This window comes from Stegostoma tigrinum, chromosome 3, assembly GCF_030684315.1.
Source record: "Stegostoma tigrinum isolate sSteTig4 chromosome 3, sSteTig4.hap1, whole genome shotgun sequence".
Classification (NCBI taxonomy): Eukaryota; Metazoa; Chordata; class Chondrichthyes; order Orectolobiformes; family Stegostomatidae; genus Stegostoma; species Stegostoma tigrinum.
In genome coordinates, this window is record NC_081356.1 from 98,155,584 (window position 1) to 98,178,697 (window position 23,114).

At 42.4% G+C, this 23,114-nt stretch overlaps 1 protein-coding gene across 2 annotated transcripts in view; it reads right to left on the minus strand.

Moving 5' to 3' along the window:
* xrcc4 (X-ray repair complementing defective repair in Chinese hamster cells 4) overlaps positions 1–23,114 on the minus strand; it is a 340,565-nt gene that overhangs the window by 100,744 nt on the left and 216,707 nt on the right. For both annotated transcript variants that reach the window (XM_048528164.2, XM_048528163.2), the window contains one exon: positions 15,431–15,560. In XM_048528164.2, the coding sequence (XP_048384121.2) occupies positions 15,431–15,560 (130 nt within the window). The remainder of the gene's footprint in view (positions 1–15,430; positions 15,561–23,114) is intronic.

The following is a 23,114-nucleotide window of genomic DNA, read 5'->3' on the forward strand; positions in this document are numbered from 1 at the left end:
CCATAGTAACCAAATTGTGAAAATAAATGGCTGATCAAGCCGGTTTCAGTCTGGAATCTGACTTGTTCATCATTACCACTAGCTGGGATTATAAATAACTTTAGTTATCCCTATGTCATTTTATGTTCCCATGTAAAATTGCTGGCAGACATTTTGCAAGATGAGCAGCATCCTAGAAATGCAAATTGGCAGTTGCAACAATTGTCTGTATTCAGAGATTTAAACATCAGTTGTCAGAAGATGAAGGAGCGCAGAAGGTTAGAACATGGATAGACAGGATAGGCAGCACTGTCTTAAGGAGTCAGCTATTTGGACAGAAAAAGCAGCAACAGCAGCAGCAGTTGGATTGAAGTGTGTAGAAACAAAGGCTAAGCAGGTTGAGGAAAGCAGCTTGGTGACTAGCTTCTCTGCAGCTTGTGGTCTGAATTTTCCCATATTTTGGCTAAATGTCCATTTTGGGGAGTTTCATGGAGGGTTTCTTTCTGTGGCCCCAGTGAACTTTTTGATTTCATTTACTTCTGCTTGCCTAACATATGCATTCTGCTTCCAGAGTACTGCTTTCATGCAATCTTACACTTAGCAGAGGTAGAAGTGGTTGTTGGTGCAGGGACGTTCTGAGGTTCATGCTTTGTGCTCATATTTAAGCCTCATGTGTGTACCATTTCAAATGTTGCAAGCTAGAAAGTGCCCTTAGTGTGTTGGTTGCAAATCAAATCTCCACAGCTCAGACAGGCAAGTTGGCACCTGGCTTCACTGAAAGGGATACGGAGGAACTGGTAGACAGGGTGGTAAATAGGGCAGCTGTTGTGATAACCGGAGAACCAGAGAGGAGAACACAACACCAGATACTGCCAAGATAATAAAATGTGAGGCTGGATGAACACAGCAGGCCAAGCAGCATCTCAGGAGCACAAAAGCTGACGTTTCGGGCCTAGACCCTTCATCAGAGAGGGGGATGGGGGGAGGGAACTGGAATAAATAGGGAGAGAGGGGGAGGCGGACCGAAGATGGAGAGTAAAGAAGATAGGTGGAGAGGGTGTAGGTGGGGAGGTAGGGAGGGGATAGGTCAGTCCGGGGAAGACGGACAGGTCAAGGAGGTGGGATGAGGTTAGTAGGTAGCTGGGGGTGCGGCTTGGGGTGGGAGGAAGGGATGGGTGAGAGGAAGAACCGGTTAGGGAGGCAGAGACAGGTTGGACTGGTTTTGGGATGCAGTGGGTGGGGGGGAAGAGCTGGGCTGGTTGTGTGGTGCAGTGGGGGGAGGGGATGAACTGGGCTGGTTTAGGGATGCAGTGGGGGAAGGGGAGATTTTGAAACTGGTGAAGTCCACATTGATACCATATGGCTGCAGGGTTCCCAGGCGGAATATGAGTTGCTGTTCCTGCAACCTTCGGGTGGCATCATTGTGGCAGTGCAGGAGGCCCATGATGGACATGTCATCAAGAGAATGGGAGGGGGAGTGGAAATGGTTTGCGACTGGGAGGTGCAGTTGTTTGTTGCGAACTGAGCGGAGGTGTTCTGCAAAGCGGTCCCCAAGCCTCCGCTTGGTTTCCCCAATGTAGAGAAAGCCGCACCGGGTACAGTGGATGCAGTATACCACATTGGCAGATGTGCAGGTGAACCTCTGCTTAATGTGGAATGTCATCTTGGGGCCTGGGATGGGGGTGAGGGAGGAGGTGTGGGGACAAGTGTAGCATTTCCTGCGGTTGCAGGGGAAGGTGCCGGGTGTGGTGGGGTTGGAGGGCAGTGTGGAACGAACAAGGGAGTCACGGAGAGAGTGGTCTCTCCGGAAAGCAGACAGGGGTGGGGATGGAAAAATGTCTTGGGTGGTGGGGTCGGATTGTAAATGGCGGAAGTGTCGGAGGATAATGCGTTGTATCCGGAGGTTGGTAGGGTGGTGTGTGAGAACGAGGGGGATCCTCTTGGGGCGGTTGTGGCGGGGGCGGGGTGTGAGGGATGTGTCGCGGGAAATGCGGGAGACGCGGTCAAGGGCGTTCTCAATCACCGTGGGGGGGAAGTTGCGGTCCTTAAAGAACTTGGACATCTGGGATGTGCGGGAGTGGAATGTCTTATCGTGGGAGATATACCAGATACTGCCAGCCTGTTCTGAAGATAGTAACTGGATCAACATAGTGTCCAGGTCTAGAGGAACTCAGTGCAATACGGCAAGGAGGTTAATGATTTTCTGCAAGGGAAAGTGCTACCATCTTCTCTGCTACCTCACACTCACTCTACTCTTGTACGCAGCTCCCATCAAGGCTCACAGTCAACCACTGTCACCACTGAATGAAGCATTTTCTTTGAAATGGCTCTCAACAATGCCATTCCCCAATGACAAACCGTTCCTACTCAGTCATTCAGGACTTCGCACTAACTTTCCTGCACCTACACTAACACTCATAACTCTGCCTGCCACTTTCATGTCACTTACTCACACCCTTTGTCCTACTGCAGGAGAAAATGGCCCAGTGTAGAGCTCAAAAAAACCATGACAGGTGGTTTCGTGGCTGACATTCATCTCCTCACCTCAAACAAGGCGAAAAGTTCTTATGCTTGTGGGAGAGGATGGTGACTGGTCCTGTGGGCTGCTGAGATCATCATGTGCTCGAAACCAAGTAGGATTCATTGCCCTCTGCTATGGACCCATTGCCACCAACAGGCTCAGACATTCACCTCTATACTGCAACTCATTCCCCCTTTTGCCTTATGCAGGCAACAATGACATCGACACAGCCTGCTCTCTCAAGAGACTAACCCCAACGGTCATCGGCTCCTCATCAATCTCTAAGGATGAAGACACAAATGGCTCAGATGATACCAACAAAGCTGCTTCCTGAACCCTCCACCAGCTGTGGGTGGTCAGCACTCTCAGATTTGGGAGGACAGTCTGACTCACTACTGATCAGTATTTCGATGCAGCTCCCTGACTGACTTGCCACTCATTTCTGGAATTTTTGGGCTGCTTTAGAACCGACTCTGACCCAATTTCCAGACCCTGATTGCAAACAAGGGCCCAAGTGACTGCTGTCAATCTCCTTTACTGAGATTATACAATGTCCTTGATTGACTGTGATGTCACCCTTGACTGGACAAAAGGCTACTCCTACCTTGATTTTCAAATGCCATGGGCATTTGCAGAATGTTTGTTGAGTAAGCTGCTGGCACTTGCTAAAGGTGTAATGTTGATACAGCACAGTGCTTTAAAGTAACATATCTGCCCACTTGGCTGCTCAGTGTTGGCAAGCAACACCACTGCCTGGCTTCACGCCTGCAGCAAAGAGCAAGGCAAGACTGAACTACTGTGAACCTGTAAATTCCAGATGAAGAGGCAACATGTTAAAAGGCAAGGGAAGGCAGAGATGGCGCAAGGGCCCAGTAAGTGCAAAGTGAATAAGCTGTAAAAGAGCAAGCTAAGAGTGCCAAGACCCTGTTCTAAGGAATGAAAAGGGTGAAAGCTGGTCTGGCAGCAGCATTGCACTGTATGGTATCAGTGAGCTCCAAAGAGGAATACTGAAGTGCTAAACCCTATCATAAGTTAGTATATTATGTATTATGATGACATGGCGAGGCTGATGATTTGCTGATATCAACTTTGGTGGATGCAGAGTGCAGGCAGAACCTGCCCATGGAGCATGCTCTGAGAGAGTTTAGGGAATGCTAGCCAATGTGGAGGCCTGGAGAAAACATTGGGCTGCAGTCTCCAAGTAATTGCTCTGACTTTCAAGCTGGGCACTGGTGCCATCACTGGTACCTGGAAAAATAACAACCTGACTGTAAATATGGCAAGATTTGCTACTTAGATCTTACTGCGTGTGATTAGGGCCCTTGCCATTTACTAGTGACACTCTCATCTCATCATTGAAACCCCAAGGGGAGATTTGGGCTTGGAATCTTTTATTTTGACTTTGAGTGTGCGATCAACTAAACTGCATGAGACACTACAATTATATGTGTGATTAGAGATTGATACTGGTTCAGGCCTATCCTATGATCATTCTTGTGTCATCAATGAAAAGGAAGCTGTTTTTTGATTTTAACTGTGCAGGTTTTCTTCACATTTAATTGGTAGCATTGTTCAATTTATAACTGTCCATGAACATGGGATGGTATGCCTAATTTCCTTGCAGTTCTGTGTTAAATGCTTTAAGTGCTGAGCTGTCATACTATTGTGCAAATACTGGTTGAAACTGACCCAAAAATGATAAAATAGACTAAGTAGATGCTGCTAGGATGGAGACTGAGAGCAGACATTATTTCCTCATGCCCAGAAAGAATATTTCAATGTGTGTGGAAGCTCAATTCAGTAAAACCACAGGAAACCTCAAACACATTTTTATCATCAAATAATCTGTTATGTTTCTGCTGGATGACATTTGAGACAGTGATCTCAACAGTGTATCAACTGGGGCACATACTTCTGTTATGTTGCTAGCTGATGTAATCAATGAGCTTATCCTGTGACAAAAAAAGAAAGCAAGCTCCTTGTAGTAGCCTTATTATAAATGAATGACCTGTATGTAGCTGAAGTGGTAGGTTGATTCTTTTCCCTTCAGCTGAAAAGATAGAAGTCTTTAATGTCACGTTAATGTCTACTTGTGTCTGACTTTTCTGCTCAAACTGGATGTGGAAAAGTCATCTGAAGCAAACTTCCTAAAAGAAGTCACAGGAGATGCTGTTTATGGTGTAGTGGCATGACCTTGACCCTATGCTTTGAGGCTAAATGACAAGGTGTCTGTAGTCAGTCTTAAGCAAGGGGCTCACGTTTGTCCCCCTCCACCCACACATCAACGAATACCAGTCACGTTTGGACAACGAGCAGTTTTTCTGCCACCTTCGCCTCCACACTTACTTCTTTAACTGGGAGCCTAACCCTCCCTCCACTGACCCCTTCACCCACCTTCAACACAAGTCCTCTTCCTGGACACCACCCCCATGCCTCCTCCCCTCCCTCGACCTCTTCATCTCCAACTGCCGTCGAGACATTAACCGCCTCAACCTCTCCACCCCTCTCACCCACTCCAACCTCTCCCCCGCAGAACGGGCAGCCCACAACTCCCTCTGCTCCAACCCCAGCCTCACCATCAAACTGCAGACAAGGGAGGCGCAGTGGTAGTTTGGCGCACTGACCTCTACATCGCCGAGGCAAAATGCCAACTCTCCGACACCTCCTCCTACCGCCCCCTCGATCATGACCCCATCCCTGAGCACCAAACCATCATCTCCAATACCATCCATGACCTCATCACCTCAGGGGACCTCCCACCTACAGCCTCTAACCTTTTTGTTCCCCAACCTCGCACGGCCCATTTCTATCTCCTTCCCAAAATCCACAAACCTGCCTGCCCTGGTCGACCCATTGTCTCAGCCTGTACCTGCCCCACCAAACTCATCTCCACCTATCTGGACTCCATCTTCTCCCCTTTGGTCCAGGAACTCCCTGCCTACGCCCTCCACCTCCTCCAGAACTTCCAATTCTGTGGCCCCCAACACCTCATTTTCATCATGGACATCCAGTCCCTATACACCTGTATTCCTCGTGCAGACGGCCTCAAGGCCCTCCACTTCTTCCTGTCCCGCAGGCCCGTCCAGTCCCCCTCCACCGACACTCTCATCCGCCTAGCCGAACTCGTCCTCACCCTCAACAACATCTCTTTTGATTCCTCCCACTTCCTACAGACAAAAGGGGTGGCCATGGGTACCCGCACGGGCCCAAGCTATGCCTGCCTCTTTGTAGGTTATGTGGAATAGTCCCTCTTCCGCACCTACACAAGCCCCAAACCCCACCTCTTCCTCCGTTACATTGATGACAGTATCGGCGCCGCCTCTTGCTCCCCAGAGGGGCTCGAACAGTTCATCTACTTCAACACTTTCCACCCCAACCTCAAGTTCACCTGGGCCATCTCCAACACATCCTTCACCTTCCTGGACCTCTCAGTCACCATCTCAGGTAACCAGCTAGAAACTGATGTCCATTTCAAGCCCACCAGCTCCCACAGCTACCTACAATACACCTCCTCCCACCCACCCTCCTGCAAAAATTCCATCCCCTATTCCCAATTCCTCTGCCTCCACTGCATCTGCCCCCAGGGTAAGGCATTCCACTCCCGCACATCCCAGATGTCCAAGTTCTTCAAGGACCACAACGTTCCCCCTGCAGTGGTAGAGAACGCCATTGACTGCGTCTCCCGCATTTCCTGCAACACATCCCTCACACCCCGCCCCCGCCACAACCGCCCCAAGAGGATCGCCCTCGTTCTCACACACCACCCCACCAACCTCCGGATATAACGCATCATCCTCCGACACTTCCGCCATCTACAATCCGACCCCAACGCCCAAGACATTTTTCCATCCCCGCCCTTTCTGCCTTACGGAGAGACCACTCTCTCCGTGACTCCCTTGTTCACTCTACACTCCTTTCCAACCCCACCACACCCGGCACCTTCCCCTGCAACCGCAGGAAGTGCTACACTTGCCCCCACACCTCCTCCCTCACCCCTATCCCAGGTCCCAAGATGACTTTCCATATTAAGCAGATGTTCACTTGCACGTCTGCCAATGTGGTATATTGTATCCACTGTACCCGGTGTGGCTTCCTCTACATTGGGGAAACCAAGTGGAGGCTTGGGGACCGCTTTGCAGAACACCTCTGCTCGGTTCGCAATAAACAACTGCACCTCCCAGTCGCGAACCATTTTAACCCCACCTCCCATTCCTCAGACGACATGTCCATCATGGGCCTCCTGCAGTGCCACAATGATGCCACCCGAAGGTTGCAGGTACAGCAAATCATATTCCGCTTGGGAGCCCTGCAGCCCAATGGTATCAATGTGGATTTCACAAACTTCAAAATCTCCCCTTGCCCCACTGCATCCCAAAACCAACCCAGCCTGTCTCCGCCTCCCTGGCCTGTTCTTCCCTTCACTCATCCCTTCCTCCCAGCTTAAGCCGCACCTCCATTTCCTATGTACTAACCTCATCCCGCCTCCTTGACCTGTCCGTCTTCCCTGGACTGACATATCCCCTCGCCACCTCCCCACCTATGCTCTCCTCTCCACCTATCTTCTTCTCTCCATCTTCGGTCCGCCTCCCCCTTTCTCCCTATTTATTCCAGAACCCTCTCCCCATCCCCCTCGCTGATGAAGGGTCTAGGCCCGAAACGTCAGCTTTTGTGCTCCTGAGATGCTGCTTGGCCTGCTGTGTTCATCCAGCTTCACACTTTCTTGTCTGTAGTTGCACCGCATTGTATTACAAACACAGAGCAAAGAAACCTTTCCAATTTCCCTTGCCTTTTGAGCCACTAATTGCTTCTTCAGCAGTCCCTTGGAATCAAGGACAATTTGTTTCCACTCTGGATCCACGGTTTCTGACATGGCTGGTAGGTGCAATGTAATAGGGGCCTGGTGGTGCTTGAATAGTTGGGCAGAAGGAGTTGTTTGGAGATTGGTACATTCCCTGCAATCCATCCATCCATCCCAACAATACCGCTGCACTGCCCCAGTGAAATCTCTCAATGAGTTTGGTGCCTGCCTAAACGAGTCTTCTCTATTTTGATCAATCACAAACTAGAATGTCCCAGGAGTTGGTTGTTAAGTTTCACTTCTTTGGGGTGCTTGGAGGATATTTCTGAAGTATTTCCATTGTCTGTCTTCCAGCAGGATTCCTGCTCTAGGCAAGTTTCAAATGGAGCAGTTAGTTTTCACTATCTGTCCTGGCATATGAATAATATGTCCACTCCAGATAAGTGGTGTCCAGCTTTTCCAACTAATTCCCAAAGCAAAACACCTCATCCTCCTGAATGACCAAGATCATTGTGGAAAATTATTTTGATTTTGCGTGCCTCCTTTCAATGATGAAGAAATTCACTGAAACACCAGATGTGCCAGCACAGCTTTTGACAGATTAAGGAACAGTATTTGAGGACCAGGATCTTAAACCCAAGAAAGTCATGGTTTACTGGTGGGCAGTATTCCCAGTGTTCATACATGTTTCAGTGACTTGGTCGACCAACAGTAAGCACCTCAATGCACTGAAGAATGATCACGAGGAGTACCATTACAAGACTAAGACATACAGGAATAGATCAAGGCCGTTCAGCCCAGCGAGTCGACTCTGTCATTCAATGAGATCATGGCTGATCTGATGATCCTTAACTCCACTTTCCTACCTTATCCTCATAACTCTTGATTCCCTTAATGTTTAGAAATCTATCAATCTCAGCTTTGAATATATTTCGATTCAAGCTCAATGGCCCTCTGCAGTAAAGAATTCCACATATTCGCTCTCTTCAGAAAGGAAAAAAAAAATTCATCCTCGTAATAAAGAGGTGACACCTTTTTTTGAGTTTCTACTCTCTGTTTCTCAACTCTCCCACACGGGGAAACAATCTTTCCTCATCTATCCTGTCAATTCAACAAACAACCTTGTACGTTTCAACAAAGTCTCCTCTCATTCTCCTAAATTTCAATTAGTATTAACTCAAGCTGCATAACCTTTCTTCAGAGGAAACTCCATCCATATTCAAGACTGACCCTGTGAACATTTTCCGGCTTGGCTCCAATGCCAATACACCTTTCCTTAGATAAGAAACCCAAAACTGTTCAGTGTTCCAGTGATAATGGGAACTGCAGATGCTGGAGAATCCAAGATAACAAAGTGTGGAGCTCGATGAACACAGCAGGCCAAGCAGCATCTTAGGAGCACAAAAGCTATTGCGCTCCTGAGATGCTGCTTGGCCTGCTGTGTTCATCCAGCTCCACACTTTGTTATCACAGTGTTCCAGCTGTGTTATGACCAATGTCTGGTATAGGTTTAGTTTTATATTTCATTCCCTTTAAAATAAAGGTCAGCATTCTGTTTGTTTTCCCTATGACCTACTGAACTTGGATGCTAACTTAATAAAAACTGAAAGAATTGCGGATGATATAAATCCGGAACATACACAGAAGTTGCTGGAAATGCTCAGCAGGTCTGGCAGCATCTATGAAGAAAAACAGTCAGAGGTAACACTTAGGTCCGATGACACTTCCTTAGTTATTGGATGACAGCTTGTAGTGATTCTTGCATTAGTAGCCCCAAATCCCTGTACTGCAGCTTTCCGCAGTCCTTGCTCATTAAAAATTTCAGATATTCTGCTCTTTGTTAAACAAGTATATCCTCTTATTTCCTCACATTATATTCCATTTGCCAAGTTTTGGTCCACTCACTTGATCAGTCTATAGGCTCCTTATGTCATTCTTACTTCTTTATTGTTTTTGTGTCATCTGCAAATTTGGTGATAGTACATTCACTTTCTTCATCCAAGTCAACAACATATATTGTAAATAATTGGGGCCCCTGCACTGACCCCTGTGCCCATCCACTTGCTACAGTTTGTGATCATTAAAATGCCCCTTTATCCCAAGTCTCTGTCTTCTGTTAGTTAAGCAATCCTCTATCCATGCTAATATTCTACCCCTAACATCATGGGTTCTGACATTATTAAGCACTTAATGGGCAGTATGTTACGAAAACTACTGGTTCCCCTTCATCTACCCAGCTTGTTATCTCCTCAAAGATCTGAAATAGATTTGTCAGTTCTGGTTTCCCCTTTGTGAAGCTATACTAACTGCACTTGATGTATATGAAGCATTTCCAAGTGCCATGCTAATAGGTCTTTTATAATGGACTCTAACATTTTTCCAGTAACAAATGTAAAACTTATAGTGGCTTACAGTTTCCTGTCATTTTTTTCTCCCTCCCTTTTTGAATAAGAGTGTTACATTGACGATTTCCTAATTCTAGGATGCAATCCATTTGGTTCAGGAAACTCACTGGTCTTTAGCTTAATTAGTTTCCCTAGTAGTTTTCTCTGATAATAGATGTGCTTATTTGCTCATTCCTTTAGTTCCTTGTTATTTATGATTTTTAATCATGCTATGAGTATCTTCTACAACCAAGATAAATGCAAAGTACTTGTTCAAATCCTTTGCCATTTCTTGTCTCCCTATTATTACTTCCGTGGTTAATGTTCATGGTTACATCTCTCTTCCTTATTATATATTTAATGAAGCTCTTACTTTCTTTTTTTATGTTACATATTAATTTGCCCTCATTTTATTTTCTCCCTTTTTTGAAATCATCTTTTGTTGTCCAATCACCTAACCTTCTGATTTACATTGTACATTTAAAAAAAATTCTTCTTGATACTGCGTTTAGCTTCCCTAGTTAACAATGGCTGGTTTATCCTCTCTCTGGAATCCTTCTTCCTCACTGGGATACATCTACGCTGTGAGTTATGAAGTAGTTTTTCAAACATCTGCTATTGTTCATCAACTCCGTTTTCTATTATCTACTCCTGCCAGCTGGAGCCCTCATTTCCACGTAATCACCCTTATTTAAGCTTGGCACAGCTGTGTCTGAAGTAAGTTTCTCCTCTCAGATGGAATGCTAAATTCTGTTGCAGTCATGAGATCCTCCAAATCCAGCGGCAAAATAGGTAGTCCAATGTAAGGATGCTCTCCTAAAACAACATTGAGGTGTTAATCACTCAACTGTTAGCACCTTTAGCAGAAACTCAGTATATTAGCCAAAGGCTAATTAGAGGCTTGTAGCACTGCGTTTGATCCTGTGTACAAATGCGTGATTTATGCATCCAGATTGAGTCACCATCATTCTGAAATATTTCCAAGACTTTATGTGACATGAGGTTCACTGCTCTTTTCGGAGCCAACAAAGTCTCAATGAGTCCCTTAAATTGGATAAATCATGTTCAAGTGCTTTGTTGTAATTTTGCATCATGCCTGCATAGCCTCAAAGCGCAAAGAGAAAGCAACTTGTGTTCACTTAGCATGCTTTATAATCTCGGGACATTCTAAAGTGCTTCAGAACTAATTGATTATTTTTGTAATTTGTTTACATAAGTAGAAGAAATGCCACAGTTAATTTATGCTTTGTCTCTAAATATCAGGAAGATAAATAAACTGTTTTTCTGGATAAATATTGGTCAGGATACTTGGAGGATGTCTCTGATTTTCTTCAAATTGTGCTGTGCAATCTTTTCAATTAACTTGTGAAAGCAGATGGGAATTCAGCTGATCATTTCCTCAGAAAGATGGGATCTCTGACAGTCACGCAGTACTGAGAGAGAGCGACACTATATGCCGAAGCAGTTGACTGAGGCTTTAATCAACTGCCTTCTGAGTTCTAAGTAAGCTGACACCTGCACAGACATGATTCATTGGTCCTATTTATTCTCTCATTAAAGAAAGTTTTTTTTTAGATTTTGCACTTAGTTAATGTACCAACAGAAATACTGAAGAGCAAGAGTTTAACATGGCAGATTTTTTTGGGTCAGTCATTCAAATTGTTTTGCAAATAATAGCTGCAAGACCCAATGTAGGTAACATGTCTGGTGATCATTGTGCTACCTGCAAGTCAAAGTACAATGTAACCATTTTCAGCAAAGATGCCTTAGCACCTGTGGTAATACTGAAAGATCTCCCTCCACTGTGTGTTGTAACATTGGATTTTGAGGCAAAGAATCATCCTTTGCAGCCTCTTTCTCCATTGCTCCATGTTCCATTTGCAATACATAAATATCATTGGTTAAATATATGAATCATGGGTCCTGCCATTCCCTAAAGTATCAGATGTGAGGGTGCTCACGCCAACTACCAATTTAAAAATCCAATTACAGTGCAAAACAATTTCAATCTAAAGAAGACAGGATGATGTCAGTAATTGTGTATGTCACAGGATACCCAGCCTCATCAAGGTCTGGCTCATTTTGCTCAGAGTTGCTAAAATAAAACGTATGTGATTGATGCACTTCATTATTACTGAGCAGAAAAGTATTGAGAAGACTTCAGTTGCCTGGATGAGACACATATTTGACCCAATTGAGTGTGGAATGGCAGACATGCAATATTTATTTGTGACAATATTTAACTGCACTGAAAGTTCATTTTATTTGGAGGTAGGGCCCGATAATGCACACATTTTGGCTCTGCACTGCAGGCCTTGTTGAGAAGGGGAAAGGCAGCAGCGAGTCAGCCTGTGTTCTTGAAAGTAACTTATTAATTCTTACTGACAGCTATAATTATCATTCAAACTCAGAGATTCAAAGATCTGTTCATTTAAAAACTTAAGAAAGGGTCTGCAATGCCAAAATTAATTAAATGTTGAGCAAAATTAAGGAAAGCAGAACAAACTTGAAATGAAGTGTAATTTACATTGGCACTATTTCTATAAAATCTGCTCCAAGTAAAGTTAACTCCAGTACAAAATGTTCCCCTCTATGAAATCACGTTGCAAACGTTTGCTGATTCATATAAAGATATTTGTGTGCAAACCAGTTGTGGATCTACAGTCCAAATTGCAACAAAATGTTTTATACCAAAGCTTTGTATTCTGCCATGTTTTGCTAACGTGCAAACTGCTAGGGAAACAATTTATGCCAAACACTGTTGTAATTTTTACACCTTCATTTCCTATTCCTTTAATGTGAAGATTTCACTTTAGTTACTGTTTTGTTTTTATTCAGCAAGGCAGCAATTCTCAGAATGTACCACTTTCCCATCTATTATCTAGAATTTACCTGAAGCATACGTGGGTTTTCTGATGAAGGGTCTAGGCCCAAAACGTCAGCTTTTGTGCTCCTAAGATGCTGCTCAGCCTGCTGTGTTCATCCAGCTCCACATTTTGTTAGCTCATACGTGGAGCTAAGTGTTTTGTATAACCTATTCTTAATTTGAAGTTGCTGACTTGAAATGATTAATGAGTATGAATTAAAATCATGCAAAAAAGTCTACACTGTCATTTACATCTGCGTTTAAATATTACAACTGTATAGTTGGAAGTGATTCCCAATGATTCATTACTTAAAATGTGGTTGGAGTGAACTATAAACTAATCATTATAACAGTTGCATGAAAAATGAAATCTTGTACTCACATAACACTCTGTACATAGGTAACATGTCTGGCGATCATTGTGCTATCTGCAAGTCTAAGTACAATGCAACCATTTTCAGCAAAGATGCCTTAGCACCTGTGGTAATACCGAAAGATCCCCCTCCACAGGAAGAAGAGAAAGACCAAAGGATAACAAGTGACAAGCTTTTTGTGGGATTATGAACGCAGGCAGTGAAGTAGCAATGAATGTTTTGGAGAAAATTCTGAAGGTTAAAGGTATTGTAATTGAAAAGCTACTGGTGAACAGAAGATTGCCAAAAATCTATTAAATTCAAGAACAGGGATATATTGCTGAAAGTGTTGTGAGGGCATTTGAAGTTAAGGCCACTACCCTTGAAAGTGATTTGTTGATATTGTGGAAGTAGCACATTATAATGACAGGGTTAATGGGTGGTGGTAAATTTTTAAAAGATGGAGGGAAGAACTATGCAAGGAGTGTAATTAAGACCTTATTTCTTACTGATTTTTTCTCACATATGTTAATGGGATATGAGCTTGTAAGGCCAGGTTCAGTCCCCTCTGTAATTATTCTTGAGAAGGTGGTGGTAAGCTGTCTTCTTGAACCACTGCAGATTTTGTAAATGCTACACAGAAGATATTTCTGTTTAATTTGATACAGCAACATTAAAGGAATGTTAATACAGTTTCAAGCAAGAATGGAAACTGGCTTGGCAGCAATCATACAGGTACTGATGTTTCCACGTGTCTGTGGTCCTTGTTCATTAGGTAGTAAAGGTGGAGAATGGGGAAGGTGCCTTGCCGAGATGCTGTGTACATTTTATTGATGGCATATTCTGCTGCCATTTTGTGCCAGTAGTGGAGGGAATAAATGTTTAACTGGTAAACTGCGCTGGTCAAGCAAGCAGCTTTGTTCTGAACAGTGGTAGGTTTCTGCGAATTGACTTGGTTTTGATGGTGGGAGATTCCGGAATGGAAATTAATAATGAAAAGGTGACGGTTAGATTTTCTCTCATTGAGATGGTCATTATTTGGCACTGTGTGGCATAAATATAATTACCCACTTATCAATCCAAGCCTGAATGTTGTTCAGGTGGTAACAAACTAAATTAGATTCATGACAGAAATGCTAAGATATATGTACACTACTCTATATTTGCTCCACTCTGCCATTGCAACTGGAAAGGAACCCCAGAAGTTACTTCTTGCACAGATAAACATTTTCAGCTGTTTGTCATTTCTTTTGAATTTCAGTTAATTTTCTTGAAAGTTATTTCAGAAGTTTGGGACAATCCCAACAAACATTGATGGCCATTCTGATAGTTTGTCAAAGGTCGTAGGTTTTTGCACAGAAATGAAGTACAGGTCATTCTTTCAAAATTAAACCTTGTAACTGCAAATTCCTCCAGAAGTAAAGTTTGACCTAAGAAATGAGTAAGTAATTCGACTCGGAGTCATTTGAGTTCAGGAGATTTCTTGTTCATCTACTTGTTTGAAACTGGATGATGATGTTGCTTGCACTTACTCTTGCTGTCACAATGTCAGTGTAACGCTTTCCCTATCCAAGTTGAGGGTCCTATTGAAGTCAGTATTTGAAGTCGTACAAAAATTTAGATTGGGCCAGTTTATCATCAATACTTTTATTTTTAAAAATTAGAATATTGTCAATTTTTAATAATGCAACTGAAGGCATTCTGTCTTTGCTGAAACAGACGATAGGTTTAGCTGCAGATAAGAGGGGAGGTGTCAACGTAAGGTCACTTGAGTAGTGATCAAGAGACTCAGTCTAATCCTTGGAGGACTAGGCTGTAATATCGCAAAAGCAGATGGTAAAATTTTAATTTAATAAAAAAATCTGGATTTAAAATTTAGTTTACCTGCACAATGAATTCTAATTATACGCTTGAGGGATTACCAACCTAAATAAGATGAGCAACTAAAACACAAGCAACAATTTTGACATTCTAAATGTATTTTGCCTTTCTTCTTCCACAACAGGATTAAAATTTGCATGAATTATGTTTAATTCTGAAATTAGTGGAACATGAATTATCTTCACGTAAAGCAAAGGGCATGCTTTCAGGGGCCTTACAGAAGTCAGTCACAACCTTATCGAAAATGACACCACTCTCTAAATCAATTCAAAACAGAACTTGAACCAAGCGGGTAACAGGAGAAATTCTGAAGGAACATAACTGCTTTACAGAAAACTGCTAATTAATTGAAGCGATACTAATTTGAATAAGTTAACTGTCACTGCTGTGCAACATTAATCCACATAACCAATTAACTCACTTTTACTTCTAACTCAACCAAGCAACTAGTTTACAAACCAAAAACTGTATAACATTTTATACATGATTGATACCATGAGATGCTAAAGTAGAAATGTTTAACGAACTAGCACGACACCATTGTCCACTTCTTTTAATGAAGGTGTTAAAGAATTTCAAGTTCCTGGCTTCATCTCAAACATTTAGCTCACATATAAAAATCACTTCATCTCTTCAGAAAACACTTACCTCTTTTCTTGAGAATCTTGTGAGGTTTCTTCCACTTTATTCTTCTGCTGTGGAAGTCGATGCCTTCGTTTTCGACTTGGTGCTATGTCAACTACATCACGTAGGGTGTTGGATATGGGATCGCTTTGCGCTGGGGCAGACAGAATAGGAGACAACTGTAATAAGTGCATTCTTATGCTGGTCTGAGCTACTAATTTCAAATTTAGAAGAATAGATAAAACATATAGACCATAATAAAAACAAGGTGATGGAAAATGTCAGCAGGTCTGGCAGCATCTGTGGACAGAGAAGTAAGCCTGTTCTGAAGTGAAAACATATACTGTCAGGCTGATTCACAGTAAGGACCAGGCCCAGAATAAAGTTTTTGACATTATCCATGCGGAAAGAGCTCAAATTTAATTTATAATGCATTTTTTCAAATGCCTCCCATTATTCAAACTTCCCTTAAACTGATGATGTCTTATAAGATGAATCATTAACAGCTGATGTAAAACATAAGAAACCAGTCACAAAATATGCAATTCTACCTTGGTCTCCAATTTAAACCTTCTTTCAGAACCTGCACTAAGTTTTTGTGATTACTCATTCATTATATTTTAATCCATTTTGAAAGCTTGCACCGTGCTGTGTGGCAACGCCGTACATTAACAAAATAGGGAAAAAGCTCACTAAGTGCCACAAAAACCACAAAATAATTTATGTCAAAATACTTGTCATACCAAAAGTTTCAGAATCATCCACTGAGAAAACTAGCTGATATTTCTTCATCAGCAGCAAGACAAGTGCCACAGTTATTGAATTTGATTTGTATGTGAAGAGTTGTTCATTTTTGAGCAGGAGTAAATCAGAGAGCAGTGCAGAAGAATTTTCAACAGACACTGAAAGTGAACTAACCTCAGAGATGTACAATTTTGTGTTGGATTTAACAAAATGTAGTGTCCTATTTTATAGAAAACTTAGCTGTTTTTAGCATACCTTAAGTCAAAAGTAAAGTTCATTTTCATGCAAGTCTTCCACATCAACATTTTGGGCCAGGAAAATAATATTACTCAAAACGAAACAAAAAATTACTGTTGCGACATAGTTTAATAATAACTTCAAACAACTCAAGATAAACTAAGTACAAAGTGAAGCAAATGGAATAATATCACCTACAATGGGATTTGGAAGGAAGAGCTTTGAACTGCATTGCTAGTTGTGGGATCCCTCAGCACTATCACATGTATTTTGGTGAAGTAATGGCAATGTTACTGGCCCAGTAATTAAAAGCCCGGTGTGATATTCTGGTTTGAATCCCATCAAGGCTGTTGAATTCAATAAAAATCTGGAATTAAAAATTAGCCTAATCGTGACTACGAAGCCATGGTTGATTGCTGTAAAAACCCATCTAATTCACTAATGTCCTTTAGGGAAGGAAATCTGCCATTCTTACTTGGTCTGAAATTCATCTGACTTCAGACCTTCAGCAATGTGGTTGACTCTTAACCACCTCGAAATGACCTAAGAAGTGACCTATTTCATAGAATTGGTACAATGCGTAAGCAGTCCATTCAGCCCATTATGCCTACACTCACCCTGCAAAGAGGATCCTACCTCCCTCCCAACCCATCCCCTTAGCCCTGAATTTCCGATGGCTAATCCACCTGGCCTGCACTTTCCTGGACACTGTGGACAATTTAGCACGGCCAATCCACCTAACCTGCACAACTCTGGAAGGAAACCAGAAGAAACACATGCAGACACAGGGAGAATGTGCAAACTACAGATAGTCGCCCGAAGGTAGAATTGAACCAGGGTCCCTGGTGCTGTGAGGCAGCAGTGCTAACCACTGAGCTATTGTACCATTGCTTTCAAGGGTAATTAAGCATAAGCAATAAACATCCACGTTCCACGAACGAGTAAAAGAAAAGGCAGCTCCTGCTGTTCAGAATGTAAGTTTTTTAAATTGTTCATGCGACTTGGGTGTTGTAGGTAATGCCAGCATTATTTGCCCATACCAAATGGCCTTAGAGAAGTTAATGGCGAGATGCTTTGTTGGAACAGTGCAGTGCATGGGGTTTGAGTACATCCACGGTGCTGTTAAGAAAGAGGTTCTGGATTTTGACACAGCCATATTGAAGGAACGGGAATGTACTTCCAAGGAAATTGCAGGTGTGGTGCACCCATGAATCAACTGCCTTTGTCCTGCTAGGTGGGAGATGTCATGGATTTGGAAGCTGCTGTTGAAGGAGCTTTGGAGTTTTATTGCAGTGCACTTTGTAGATGATACACATCTCAGCAAGGTTCTCCAAATTGTTTGGGTTCCAGATGGCTGGAAGATTAAACTGGCAGGTGAAGTGGGGTGAACTGGCGCCCCCTCTTTATTCACTCAAACCTTTGGGTTGGTTGCAACAAGTTAATTTAAGAATTAACCCTTTCCTTGTTGGTACCTTTCTCCTAGGCCCAAATCAACTAATTTTATTAAAAAAGAAGCCAATTTAAACAAGCTTTCTTGAATAAACAAAAAGAGAATTTAATAATCACGAAACACATGAAGAAAAACTCACACAAAACACGTGCACACAAGAAGAAACAAAAGGTGAGTCTGAAAGGAATAATGTTAAACAAAATAGATATTGAGAGCAGTCTCTGCATTATTCATAAACAGCAGTCGATCATTGCAGCAGAGGTTGCTAGAAACATCGCTCTTAGTAGTTGAACAGTTGGTCTTCGCTATAAAAGCCTTTTTTTTCAAAAGACATTTGGATGTTGAAAATGCCAGGTGTGATTTGTGGGTTTTGATTTGTGATTATGAGAGTGCATCATCTGAAATTATTGAATAAAATGCTCAAATAACTTTGTTTTCTCTGCCATCTTCAGTGTGCCACCACTACCAAGTACATCTTATGCTCCACTTGCAGAATTCCAAAGGAACTGTTCACTCTGCGACAGCCTCTTGACTCTTCAAACATCCCTCACACCTCCTTCCCTACTCATAGCACCTTGCTTTTCCATTGCAGGAAATGGAACAGCTGCATTTCTCCTGGTTTCTCAATATTCAGCACCTCTTGTAGTCCTTCCAGGGGAAGCAGAGAATTTTTCATGCGTTTCATAATTTAGTAAACCAGGCTGTTTGCATGATGTATCTCCTCCGTATTGCAACTCAGGTGGCCAATTTGTAGAACACCCACCTGTTAACCAGCAAGCAGAATTTTGAACTTCTGGTTCCGTGTAATTTTAATCTGCAATATGTCCAATACTTCTAGTCACATCTACTTCATCATTCTGTCGTATTAAAACGCATGTGCTTTATATCAATAATTATATAAAATTGATTGCTGTAAGAAATCCTACTCTGACATAGGTCCTATATTGATCCAAAGAAGCCCAATATAATTTTGAGGATCTGCACGCAAACTTTCAATCAAGCACTTCATACACTTGGTAACAAATATGTTCACAGTTCGTACAAAAAGCTCCAGCAATTTGCATTTTTCTTTTAGGGTTCCAGCATCCACAGTCCTTTCCTTGATTTTTTAGACTCCTCTCACTCATAAGTAAAGTGATGGAAGATATCATTACTTCCAAGCAGCTCTTCCTTAACTGTAACCTACCTTCCTGCTCCTAGGATGCTGCTTGGCCTGCTGTGTTCATCCAGCTCTACACCTTGTTATCTCTTACTCAATGAGGTTCAGTTTAGACTCTGCCAAGGCACGCAGCTCCTGACTGCATCATAGCCTTGCTTCAAACATGGACAGAAGAGCTGAATTCAAGAAGTGAGGTGTGAGTGACTGCTTTGATATCAAGGTGCCCTAGCAAAACTGTAATTAATGCTTATCAAAGGAAAAACTGTCCGTTGGTTGGAGTCATAATGAGCACAAAGGAGGATGGTTGTGGTTGTTGGAGTAGCAGCGTCCCAGGCTACCTCAGGTAGCATCCCAGGCCCAAATATCTTAGCTGCTTCATCAATGACCTTCCCTCCATCAGAAGGTCAGGTCTGGGGATATTCAATGGTGATTGCAAAATGGTCAGCCCCATTTGTGACTTCTTAGATACAAAAGCAGTCCATGTTCAAACTCAACAAGATCAAGACAATATCCAGGCTTGGACTGACAAGTGGCAAATAACAGTTGCGCCACACAAATGGCAGGCAATGACCACCTCCAACGAGGGGATGACCTAACCATCATCCCCTGAAATTCAATGCCATTACCATCACTGAATCCTCCACTATCTACCTTTTGGGGGGATTACTATTGATCAGAAACTGAACTGAAGTCACCACACAAACACAGTGGTTACAAAAGCAGGTCAGAGACCAGGAATACTTTGGAGAGTGACTCACCTCCTGACTCCTCAAAGTGTGTCCTCCATCTATAAGCCACAAGCCAGGAGTGTGATGGAATACTTCTCATTGGCCTGGATGGATGTAGCTCCAACAACACTCAAGAAGCTTAACACTACAGGAGGAAGTAGCCCTCTTAAATGGCACCACATCCACTCCCTCTACCACCTAGATGATGCCTTGCAGAAACCTGGCAAAGATCCTGACTTGGCATCTTCGAAACCCATGACAAATAATTTCTAGAAGGATAAGTTCCCCTCCAAACCACTCACCATCCTGACTTGAAAATATATTGTCATGGAGTCAAAATCCTGGAATGCCCTCCCTAAGGATACTGGGTCAATCTACATCACATGGACTGCAGTAGTTCAAGGAGGCAGCTCAACACCTTCTCAAAGGCAACTACGGACATGAAATAAAGTGCGTTCGGCCAGCAATGTTCACATCTCACAAAAGAATAAAAATAAATGGTCTGCATTACTTCAGATAGTGTCAAGCTGCTTGAACTTTGTTTGAGGTAAATTTACCTTAGTAAGTGGGTAGTATCCCATCATACTCCTGACTTGTGCCTTGTAGGTGAGGATAAGCTTTGGGGCAGTCATGATGCAAGTAACTTGCAGCTGGATTCTCAGCCTCTGATCTGAAGTTATAGCCTCATTATTTATACAGCTAATCTGGTCGTTTCTAGTCAGGATGTGGATTACATTTTGTGATGGCATTGTAATTGAATGTCAAGGAGAAAAGGTTAGATTCTCTCTTGCCGCAAGTCTCTTATGTGCCGCGAACATTACTTGTCACTTATCAGTGCAAGCTTGGATACTGTCCAGGTCTTGTTGCATGTGGACATGGACTACTTTAGTATTTTTTGGAGTCGTAAATAGTGCTACAAACTATGGAATCATCAGTGAACATCCCAACTTCTGACCTTGTGATTGACCAAAGGTCATTGATGAAGCAGCTAAAGATGGTTGGGCCTAGGACACAACCCTGAGGAGCTCCTGCAGTGAATTAAGATGACTGACTTCCAACATCACAAACCCTGATTCCCATTGCATCTAGCTTTGTTCAGTCTACTTGATGTCACACTCAGCCAAGAATTGGAGGTGCCGGTGTTGGTCTGGGGTGGACAAAGTCACAAATTACATGACACCAGATTACAGTCCAACGGGTTTATTCAAAAACACAAGCTTTTGGAGCCTCAGTCATTCTTTAGGTGTTAGTGAGAGAGGTGGTATCAGACACAGAATTTGTAAGTTAAGGGTCAAAGGTTGTTTGAGCTTTTACTTATAAATTCGGTGTCTGATGCCACCTCTCTCACTAACACCTGAAGGAGTAAGATGTGAAAGCTCATGATTTTAAATAAACCTGTTAGACTGTAACCTGGTGTTATGCGACACTCAGCCAAGGGTGCTTTGATGTCAAGGGCAATCTGTTGTACCTCACCTCTTGGGGTTTAACAGTTTTGACCATGTTTGAACCAAAGCTGTAATTAAATCAGGATCTGACCTTGTCCTGATGAGGCAGTGACCAAGTTATTGATAAGCAAAAGCCACTTGTTAGCACAGTTGGTGAGTCCTTCCCTTTACTGATGATCAAGAGTAGACTGATGGCTGTTTGGATTTGTCCTACTTACATTCTGACTCCAATGGAGTTAAACCCTTAAGGTTAGTTACCTTAAGCATGCATCAGTTTTGATTTTAATTGTGGTGGAAAAATCCGCAACTTGTTCAATTCATGACATAGGACCAGTAACATGCTACTAATCTAAACGAAGAGAAAATTCTTATTCATTGCTGGAAGAATCATTTTACTGCAAAAGAATCCGATTCACAGAAACCAATCTGTACAGAAAACAGAAACTCGCTAGGTTTAACATTTTATTTCATGTGAATATTTGCAAAGAGTGTGCAAACCTAAACAAACATGTTATTTGTCTGCATATTTTAATCAATATTTAATTGCTTCGATCACTTAAACTGCAGGTTCCATGAGCAGAAATATAAAATGTAGGACGGTCATTGTGAGCTAGCATCCTGAGTAAAGTTTAAGTGCCTTTCTTGCTGATAGGATACATTTTACTTGGCTCAGTGCCTACTTAGCATCTTTTAAATATTATGGAACCTCTTACATTGTCTCTTTTTGATGATTCTGTCTGGGGAGAGTTTGCAGCCCATATGTCGCAATTATTTTCTTATTTTTATAGTTGGTTCTCAGCATTCTGGGGCTCTGCTGTGCACCAATGCGAACTGACTCTCTCTACAGATTTTTGAAAAGTCACTCTAATGAATTTATACTCAACTTTTTGTGGCGCATTTATACTCTAAGACATAGGAGGAGATGTATGTCATTCAGCCTATTGAATCTGTTCCACTACTCACTAAGATTATGGCTGAGCTGACAATCCTCAACTCCACTTTCATGCTTTTTCTCCATAACCCTTGATTCCCCTACTGATTAAAAACAAATCTGCTTACTTCAACCTTGAACATATTTAATGAACCAGCCTCTACACAATAATGAATTCCACAGATTCAATATCCTTCGAGATAGGAAATTCTTCCTCATCTCTGTCTTCAATATACAACTGTTTACTCTGACATCACGTCCACTGAATTTAGACATTTTTTTATTCATTCAGAGAATGAGGCCATCACTGGCTGGCCATCATTTATTGGCCATACCTAATTTCTCAGAGGACAACCACAGTCAACCATATTGCTGGGGGTCTGGAGTCCCACGTAGGCCAGACCATGCAAGGATGGCATTTTCCTTCCCTAAAGGTCATTAATGAACCAGATGGGTTTTTTTCTGACAATTGACAATGGATTAATGGTCATCCATTTGTGGTTACCAATAAAGTTTTAATTTCGGATTTTTTAAATTGAATTCAAGCTCCTCCATCTGCTGTGGTTGGATTTGAACCCTGGGTCCGCAGAACATTTCCTGAGAATGTTGTATGTTTCAATAAAGTCTCTTCTTATTCTTCAAAACTCCAATGAGTACATGTTTGACCTGCTCAATTTCTTCTAAATAGGCAGCCCCTCCACACCTGGGATCAGTCAAATGAACATTCTTCAGATTCATCTCATGTCAGTTAATCTTTCCTTAGATATCTGACATTAAATTTCAAATTTCAGTCTGCGGTCTGCCTACTGCCTTGGGAAATTTTAACAAAACCTGCCTGCTTTGATATTCCATTTCTTTTGAATTTAAGGCCAATGTTCCATTTACTTTCCCTATTACCCACTGAACTTGGATGCTCGCTTTTGTGATTCATGCTTGAGGATTTCCAAATCTTTCTGTTCTATAGATTTGTACAATCTTTCTCCATTTAAACAATATTCAGCTCCTCTGTTCTTT